Genomic DNA, 10,579 nt, shown 5'->3' on the forward strand with positions numbered 1-10,579 from the left:
CCCTTGTGGTCAGCCCTTCAAAAAGTTAATAATTATCTGTGATGTGACTGGTGGCTTCTTCAGTATCGTTTGTGTGGTTTTGTATCAATTTCCTACAGATGTCCACGAGGTGTCAAGCGGCCAAAACAAGTGTGCTGCTTTACCAGTGATGAGCTCCAATATAGGGTGTTTTGTGCCATTTCACAATTGTTTCCTGTGACCTATTTTTGGGTAGTGATAAATGACCCATAGTTACAGTGGTGTAAAAATACTTGCACATACTACTTAAGTAGTTTTTTGGGGATATCTGTACTTTACTATTTATATTTTTGACTACTTTTACTTCACTACATTCCTAAAGAAAATAATGTACTTTTTACTCCATACATTTTTCCCTGATACCCAAAAGTACTTGTTACATTTTGAATGCTTAACAGGACCGGAAAATTGTCTAATTCGCACACTTATCAAGAGAACATTGCTACTGCCTCTGATCTGGCGGACTCACTAAGGACATGCTTAGTTTGTAAATTATATCTTAGTGTTGGACTGTGCCCCTGGCTATCTGTAAATTTAAAAAACAAGAAAATGAGGCTGTCTGGTTTGTTTATAAGAATTGTTTAATTATTAATACTTTTACTTTTCATACTTAAGTATATTTAAAAGTAAATACTTTTACTCAAGTAGTGTTTTAGTGGGTAACTTTCACTTTTACGTGAGTCATTTTCTATTAAGGTATCTTTACTTTTACTCAAGTATGACAATTGGGTACTTTTTCCACCACTGCATAGTCAGATGTGGTGGTTATCTTAACAAATATAATCTGTTTACTTTTCTACCGGAGGCCACAATACCATATCTCACTCTGTTGCCCTCTTAGCCATCAAACACATGCCAGCCAGCCCTGTGGCACCAACCTCTGGTTAAAATAGATTGGCCAGTTTAACTACACAAACAAGGTAGTCCACAGTTAGTCACTATGAAAAATCTGGGAAACCAGGCCTACTATTCATAGCAGACTTCGAAAAGGCATTTGATAAAGTACGACTGGGGTTTATATATAAATGCCTGGAGCATTTCAATTTTGGACAATCTCTTATAAATTGGGTTAAAATCATGTAAAGTAACCCTAGGTGTAAAACAGTAAATAATGGCTATTTCTCAGAAAGTTTTAAACTGTCAAGAGGAGTGAAACAAGGTTGTCCACTATCGGCATATCTATTTATTATTGCCATCGAGATGTTAGCTATTAAAATCAGATCCAACAATAATATCAATGGATTAGAAATCCAGGGCTTAAAAACAAAGGTGTCATTGTACGCTAATGATTCATGTTTTCTTTTAAATCCATAACTTGAATCCCTCCACAGCCTCATAGACGTCTAGATACATTTTCTAACCTCTCTGGATTACAACCAAATTATGATACATGTACTATATTACGTATTGGATCACTCTAAAAAATACAATTTTTACATTACCATGTAGTTTACCAATAAAATGGTCTGATGGTGATGTGGATATACTCTTAAAGCATTAGACCTATCAGTAAAAGCTTCAGTCATACAAAAGTTATACTTAAATCCGAACTGGTTCTCTAGCAAATTAGTACGATTGTCTCACCCAATGTTTAAGAATGGCCTTTTCCCCTTAAATTCAGATTACAACCTCTCACTTTAAGTTATTTGAAAAGAAAATAATCTCCCAAATATCACTATTTCTAAAACAAGCCATAGAAAGTTGGTTGCAATTTCAATTTAATCCTCCAGAAATGACAGAACAAATAATGCAATTAAATATTGTGGTTAAACTCAAATATACTAATTTATAAAAAAAAACTTTTATTTTTTGACAAAATGTTTAAAAAAGGTATAATCTTCGTAAATGATATTATCGGTAGGACTGGTGGAGTTATGTCGCACATGCAGCTAACAAAAACATGGAAATGTCTGCTCTACCCAAAATTATAACCAAATAATTGCAGCATTACCGCAAAAATGGAAAAGGAAAGTGGAAGGGGGAAAAAGTAAGGAACTTGTCTGTCGGCCTTGCATTAAAGAATATAATTGGTTAAAGAAAATTGTGATAAATAAAAAAGTATACCAGTTTCATTTAAGGACCAAAGGATTGACAGCCGTCCCATATAGATTGCAAAATAGTTGGGAAGAGATTTTTGACGTACCGATTCCATGGCATAGTGTTTATGAATTTATACGCAAAACAACGCCGGATTCAAAACTTAGAAATGTTCTATTTAAATTATCTAAATTTCTTGCTACCAATAGAATGTTATTTATATGGGGGATACAATCATCCCAGCTCTGCAGATTTTGCTGCGAAGAGACAGAATCATTAGATCATTTGTTTTGGTACTGTCCATTTGTAGCTTGTTTTTGGACACAGGTCCAGGAATGGCTAAAGGATTGCAATATTTACCTGGAGCTAACCCTGCAGATAGCACTACTGGGTGATCTGAAAAGTCATAGTCAATCGATCAATAATATAATACTTTTAGCAAAAATGTTTATTTACGATCTGTAGAAACAATGAGAATAGAAAGGTTCAGAACTTTTGTAAAACATCACAGTACAGTTGAAAAATATATGGCAAATAGAAATCCAATATGGATGGTGTTAAGAGATAGATGGGAGGTGTTGAATGGAGCTGAAGGATGGGACTAATAACAACAAGATAACTAATGTAAAGCATACTGTGTCCGTAATAAGTATATAGGTTATAGGTTGAGAGCTTTTGTGAAAGAGCACAGTTAGAAAAATATGGCATATAGAAGCAAACCAGATGGACATCATGAAAATGATCGGAGGAAGTTCAGGAGTAAAAACAAACAAAATATAATTATTGTAGAATTTGACTGTGTCCATAAAATGTATATAGTATGTATGGGCTGGAAGTAGAGGCCTAAGCGTTGTTGTTCACTAGTTTACTCCAATTGGGGAAGGGGTGGTGGGGTTGGAAAGTAATGAAGGGGAATATAATTTAAAAAAGGATATGTGTGTGTGTATAGATGTATGTATGTATATATGTGTGTTTTATATATATATATATATATATATATATATATATATATATATATATATATGTAGTGCCATGAAAAAGTATTTGCCCCCTTTCTAATTTTCTCTACTTTTGCATATTTGTGATACTGAATGTTATCAGATCTTCAACTATAACCTAATACTAGATAAAGGGAACATAAGTGGACAAATAACACAACAATTACATATTTATTTCATTTATTTCATAAACAAAGTTATGCAACACCCAATTCCCCTGTGTGAAAAAGTAATTGCCCCCTTACACTCAATAACTGGTTGTGCCACCTTTAGCTGCAATGACTCCAACCAAATGCTTCCTGTAGTTGTTGATCAGTCTCTCACGTCGCTGTGGAGGAATTTCGGCCCACTCTTCCATGCAGAACTGTTTTAACTCAGTGACGTGTGTGTTTTCAAGCATGAACTGCTCGTTTCAAGTCCTGCCACAACATTTCAATTGGGATTAGGTCTGGACTTTGACTAGGCCATTCCAAAACTTCCAATTTGTTGCTTTTAGCTATTTTCATGTAGACTTGATTGTGTGTTTTGGATCATTGTCTTGCTGTATGACCCAGCTGCGCTTCAGCTTCAGCTCACAGACGGATGGTCTGACATTCTCCTGTAGAATTCTCTGATACAGAGCAGAATTCATGGTTCCTTCTATTAAGGCAAGTCGTCCAGGTCCTGAGGCAGCAAAGCATCCCCAAACCATCACACCACCACCACCATGCTTGACCTTTGGTATGATGTTCTTACTGTGGAATGCAGAGTTTGGTTTTCACCAGGCATTACTGGAACCATGTCGTCCAAAAAGTTATACTTTTGAATCATCTGTCCATAGAACGTTCTTCCAAGAATCTTGATGATCATCCAGGTGCTTTTTGGCAAACGAGTCAACTTTTTGGACGAGATGGGTCCCATTAGTAACACCAGAGAAACGGATAATTTTGCAGTGGTCTCTTAATTTTTTTCCAGAGCTGTATTTGTATGTGTGTATATATATATATATATATATATATATATATATATATATATATATATATATATATATATATATATATATATATATATATATATATATATATATATATATATATACACACACACACACAGTGGGGAGAACAAGTATTTGATACTCTGCCGATTTTGCAGGTTTTCCTTCTTACAAAGCATGTAGAGGTCTGTAATTTTTATCATAGGTACACTTCAACTGTGAGAGACGGAATCTAAAACAAAAATCCAGAAAATCACATTGTATGAGATTTAAGTAATTAATTTGCATTTTATTGCATGACATAAGTATTTGATACATCAGAAAAGCAGAACTTAATATTTGGTACAGAAACCTTTGTTTGCAATTACAGAGATCATACGTTTCCTGTAGGTCTTGACCAGGTTTGCACACACTGTAGCAGGGATTTTGGCCCACTCCTCCATTCAGACCTTCTCCAGATCCTTCAGGTTTCGGGGCTGTCGCTGGGCAATACGGACTTTCAGCTCCCTCCAAAGATTTTCTATTGGGTTCAGGTCTGGAGACTGGCTAGGCCACTCCAGGACCTTGAGATGCTTCTTACGGAGCCACTCCTTAGTTGCCCTGGCTGGGTGTTTCGGGTCGTTGTCATGCTGGAAGACCCAGCCATGACCCATCTTCAATGCTCTTACTGAGGGAAGGAGGTTGTTGGCCAAGATCTCGCGATACATGGGCCCCATCCGTCCCCTTTGCAGAAAAGCATCCCCAAAGAATGTTGTTTCCACCTCCATGCTTCACGGTTGGGATGGTGTTCTTGGGGTTGTACTCATCCTTCTTCTTCCTCCAAACACGGCGAGTGGAGTTTAGACCAAAAAGCTCTATTTTTGTCTCATCAGATCACATGACCTTCTCCCATTCCTCCTCTGGATCATCCAGATGGTCATTGGCAAACTTCAGACGGGCCTGGACATGCGCTGGACAGCAGGGGGACCTTGCGTGCGCTGCAGGATTTTAATCTATGACGGCGTAGTGTGTTACTAATGGTTTTCTTTGAGACTGTGGTCCCAGCTCTCTTCAGGTCATTGACCAGGTCCTGCCGTGTAGTTCTGGGCTGATCCCTCACCTTCCTCATGATCATTGATGCCCCACGAGGTGAGATCTTGCATGGAGCCCCAGACCGAGGGTGATTGACCGTCATCTTGAACTTCTTCCATTTTCTAATAATTGCGCCAACAGTTGTTGCCTTCTCACCAAGCTGCTTGAATTGTCCTGTAGCCCATCCCAGCCTTGTGCAGGTCTACAATTTTATCCCTGATGTCCTTACACAGCTCTCTGGTCTTGGCCATTGTGGAGAGGTTGGAGTCTGTTTGAATAAGTGTGTGGACAGGTGTCTTTTACAGTGGGGGAAAAAAGTATTTAGTCAGCCACCAATTGTGCAAGTTCTCCCACTTAAAAAGATGAGAGAGGCCTGTAATTTTCATCATAGGTACACATCAACTATGACAGACAAATTGAGAAAAATAAATCCAGAAAATCACATTGTAGGATTTTTAATGAATTTTTTGCAAATTATGGTGGGAAATAAGTATTTGGTCACCCACAAACAAGCAAGATTTCTGGCTCTCACAGACCTGTAACTTCTTCTTTAAGAGGCTCCTCTGTCCTCCACTCGTTACCTGTATTAATGGCACCTGTTTGAACTTGTTATCAGTATAAAAGACACCTGTCCACAACCTCAAACAGTCACACTCCAAACTCCACTATGGCCAAGACCAAAGAGCTGTCAAAGGACACCAGAAACAAAATTGTAGACCTGCACCAGGCTGGGAAGACTGAATCTGCAATAGGTAAGCAGCTTGGTTTGAAGAAATCAACTGTGGGAGCAATTATTAGGAAATGGAAGACATACAAGACCACTGATAATCTCCCTCGATCTGGGGCTCCACGCAAGATCTCACCCCGTGGGGTCAAAATGATCACAAGAACGGTGAGCAAAAATCCCAGAACCACACAGGGGGACCTAGTGAATGACCTGCAGAGAGCTGGGACCAAAGTAACAAAGCCTGCCATCAGTAACACACTACGCCGCCAGGGACTCAAATCCTGCAGTGCGAGACGTGTCCCCCTGCTTAAGCCAGTACATGTCCAGGCCTGTCTGAAGTTTGCTAGAGTGCATTTGGATGATCTAGAAGAGGATTGGGAGAATGTCATATGGTCAGATGAAACCAAAATAGAACTTTTTGGTAAAAACTCAACTCGTCGTGTTTGGAGGACAAAGAATGCTGAGTTGCATCCAAAGAACACCATACCTACTGTGAAGCATGGGGGTGGAAACATCATGCTTTGGGGCTGTTTTTCTGCAAAGGGACCAGGACGACTGATCCGTGTAAAGGAAAGAATGAATGGGGCCATGTATCGTGAGATTTTGAGTGAAAACCTCCTTCCATCAGCAAGGGCATTGAAGATGAAACGTGGCTGGGTCTTTCAGCATGACAATGATCCCAAACACACCGCCCGGGCAACGAAGGAGTGGCTTCGTAAGAAGCATTTCAAGGTCCTGGAGTGGCCTAGCCAGTCTCCAGATCTCAACCCCATAGAAAATCTTTGGAGGGAGTTGAAAGTCCGTGTTGCCCAGCGACAGCCCCAAAACATCACTGCTCTAGAGGAGATCTGCATGGAGGAATGGGCCAAAATACCAGCAACAGTGTGTGAAAACCTTGTGAAGACTTACAGAAAACGTTTGACCTGTGTCATTGCCAACAAAGGGTATATAACAAAGTATTGAGAAACTTTTGTTATTGACCAAATACTTATTTTCCACCATAATTTGCAAATAAATTCATTAAAAATCCTACAATGTGATTTTCTGGATATTTTTTTCTCATTTTGTCTGTCATAGTTGACGTGTACCTATGATGAAAATTACAGGCCTCTCTCATCTTTTTAAGTGGGAGAACTTGCACAATTGGTGGCTGACTAAATACTTTTTTGCCCACTGTATACAGGTAACGAGTTCAAACAGGTGCAGTTAATACAGGTAATGAGTGGAAAACAGGAGGGCTTCTTAAAGAAAAACTAACAGGTCTGTGAGAGCCGGAATTCTTACTGGTTGGAAGTGATCAAATACTTATGTCATGCAATAAAATGCAAATTAATTACTTAAAAATCATACAATGTGATTTTCTGGATTTTTGTTTTAGATTCCGTCTCTCACAGTTGAAGTGTACCTATGATAAAAATTACAGACCTCTACATGCTTTGTAAGTAGGAAACCTGCAAAATCGGCAGTGTATCGAATACTTGTTCTCCCCACTGTATATATATATATATTTACGAGAAAAACAATATATGGGGGATTGGAAGTGATGCAGACAATTACATTGATGGAAGTTACAATCTATCTGAAATATTAAAGCTGATCTACCCCCTAAAAAAAAAAGAAGTTAGTCCTGTGTCCTTTAGACGTGTGTAGAGGAAGTAACAAAGGGCAACTGGTGTGGGTAACCGTGAAAGGAATTCTCCATATTGATCAGGAAATCTTGTTTTTCTGTCAATCCTTTATTGTTGTCATTGAAATTGACCTAACAACAAACCAATATCCTTTTTTCCCTGTTTGTGTGTGTCAGTCTTCTCTTTGTGTAACCTATTGCAAAACATGATTTGGACAAACTGTAATGAAGACTGTTAGAGCGGCAATGTTGCTGTGGTAGAGCTTTATTTTTTGGTGCAGAAATGAGCAGTTATGTACTCATAAATTACACTGTGACATTGTACTTACACAATAGCATGTGTTTCTTTGAGATTCCTTGTTAATACAAGCACCACTAGGTACCATGTAGTTATCAAATGTGTTTCATTATTTTAAGTGAATACCAGAAAGTACTGATTGATAGCACATCAACAATGGAAAGTACCATAAAATACTCAAACCATTGCTTAACATAGGCTGTTGCAGCAGCCACAGTTCAACTCTACAATATTACATTTCTAGTGGATTTACTACGCAGCTGGGTGTTGCCATGCTTATGCGATCACAGTCGGTGTTGTCCGTCTTGCATTTGATGCAATCACAGCTCTTGGCAACAGGTATGAAGAAGGGGTTGGCCCCGGGTGGACAGCCTTCCAGGTAGACCTCCTCGTAGGACCACTCCTTGAAGTTACACGCCCCCTGGGAGCGAGGCAGCCATGTGCTCTGATAGTTCAGATCCTGCCAACGACAGCATTCATACCGGTAAATTGAAATAATCTGAACACTGGCCTGGTCCCAGATCTGTTGTGCTGTACAGTAAACTTGTGGCATGACAATAACCATAGGATTTGGCAAGACAGCTCAAACCGATCCGGGATTCGGCTAATGGAAACCATAATTTTTTATTATTGCATGATTCATTGTGTTAATCTTCTGCTGCCATTGTGATCTACACAGAACAAAAATATAAACGCAACGTAAAGTGTTGGTCCCATGTTTCATGAGGTGAAATAAAAAATCCCACAAATGTTCCATACGCACAAAAAGCTTATTTCTCTCAATGTATGCACAATTTTGTTTACATCCCTGTTATTGAGCATTTCTCCTTTGCCAAGATAATCCATCCACCTGACAGGTGTGGTATATCAAGAAGCTGATTAAACAGCATGATCATTACACCGGTGCACCTTGTGCTGGGGACAATAAAAGGACACTTTAAAATGTGCAGTTTTGTCACACAACACAATGCCACAGATGTCTCAAGTTTTGAGGGAATGTGCAATTGGCATGCTGACTGCAGGAATGTCCACCAGAGCTGTTGCCAGAGAACTGAATGTTAATTTCTCGACCATAAGCTGCCTCCAACGTCGTTTTAGAGAATTTGGCAGTACGTCCAACCGGCCTCACAACCGCAGACCATGTGTAACCACGCCAGCCCAGGACCTCCACATCCTGCTTCTTCACCTGCGGGATTGTCTGAGGGTGGGTGCTAAGGAGTTTTTCTGTCTGTAATAAAGCCCTTTTGTGGGGAAAAACTCATTCTGATTGGCTGGTCCTGGCTTCCCAGTGGGTGGGGTGGGGTGGGCCCTCCCAGGCCCACCCATGGCTGCACCCCTGCCCAGTCATGTGAAATCCATAGATTAGGGCCTATTGAATTTATTTCAATTGACTGATTTCCTTATATGAACTGTAACTCAGTAAAATCTTAGAAATTGTTGCATGTTGTGTACATGTTTTTGTTCAGTATATATCAAAGGGCTGCTGATGCAACCTGGTGCAACATCAAATAGTAGAATTAATGATTTAGCTCAATTAGCACATAGTCCTAGTCAATTAAATGAAACAGCAGAAACTGTAGCATGGCTGCACTACAATATATTACACAACAACTCACATGCAACAGAATATAACTCAATGTAATGAAAAACAATTGTAACCTTCTTTGATAAACAACAGGGTTGTGTTCATTAGGGCACTCAACAGAAGTTTTTGCATCAGAAAAGAAAAATATATTTCCTATCCAGGTAGGCCCTCCCTGTTTCTGTCAGTCTTGTCCTGTTTGGTACCTAATAAATCCACAACCCTAAATAAGTATCCCTATTTAGCTACCGTTGTTTCGCACAGGCCGGCGCATGTGGTGATGGTGATGCTTCCGTGACAGTCCTCTCTCTCCACGGTGATGGTCATGTTGTTTAGTCGGCAGCCATACCTGCAGTGTGTCCCCGCCCTCACTGGTGTCACCCACAGTGTTGCCATGACGACCAGCTGCAGCGTCCTTAAGTGGGTGCAGTATATAATGCTTCCACAAGGAGAACAGGTCCCTTCAGGTATCTGCTATAAAGCAGGGAAACACTTAGGTCACACTTTAAACAAAGTATATCTTATAAGGCCTTCAGACTCCCTTTATAAGGCCACCCCAAGTCATTAAGGAAATGTAATCCTATATGAAGGGTGGCATATAGGGTTATGCGTGCCACATTTGCCAACGCACCAGACAAAAGTACCTCACCTGTTGTTATCACTTCTATTATATGATACATTTTATTTATTCATTTACAACCTGAATATGATTATGGTCATAATGGCAGGTTTCCTTACTGAGATTTTCTCATACCACATAACGTTCCCTCTTTGTCTCACAATGGACATTTTATCTACCATTTCAATCAGTGATTCACAACCACTCGGAGGACATTGTTGTGGATCTGTTAAAGATGTTTGTCAGAGATAATGCCATCAAAATCTGAGATATTCTGAAGTGCAAGGAGAGATTCTAATCAAATCACATAAAGAATACAGACAAGGTCAGATGAGTCATTTTCTATTTGGTCACGAGCCAAAACCAATAGTAGATTTGGGAGGAAAAAGATAGTATGCCGTTCGCTCATTGAGAAAGAGAATAGATGTTATTCTACATCAACATAGCCCTCTTAGATCTTTGTGGCCAGGATGAATGGCGCAAAGAGTGAGAGCTTAAGGCTATTGTTACTCTGCCGTGGACAAGATAAGATCATCTATAAAACTTAATTTGATGTAATTTAATGCAGGCGTCCAGGGGAGGGAAGAAGGCAAGACAAATTTATCACCAAAATGATGTTGAATTAGATT

The 10,579-nt window shown here is 39.5% G+C and overlaps 1 protein-coding gene across 1 annotated transcript; it reads right to left on the reverse strand.

Moving 5' to 3' along the window:
* Nucleotides 1-7,673: 7,673 nt before the first annotated feature.
* LOC121534534 (gonadotropin subunit beta-1-like) lies at nucleotides 7,674-10,090 on the reverse strand. Its single transcript, XM_041841115.2, has 3 exons — nucleotides 10,070-10,090; nucleotides 9,581-9,802; nucleotides 7,674-8,209 (listed from the first exon to the last, which is right to left on the reverse strand). The coding sequence occupies exons 1-3, from the start codon at nucleotides 10,088-10,090 to the stop codon at nucleotides 7,982-7,984; spliced, it is 471 nt and encodes a 156-aa protein (XP_041697049.2). The 3' UTR covers nucleotides 7,674-7,981.
* Nucleotides 10,091-10,579: the final 489 nt, after the last annotated feature.

This window comes from Coregonus clupeaformis, chromosome 21 (assembly GCF_020615455.1).
Source record: "Coregonus clupeaformis isolate EN_2021a chromosome 21, ASM2061545v1, whole genome shotgun sequence".
Classification (NCBI taxonomy): Eukaryota; Metazoa; Chordata; class Actinopteri; order Salmoniformes; family Salmonidae; genus Coregonus; species Coregonus clupeaformis.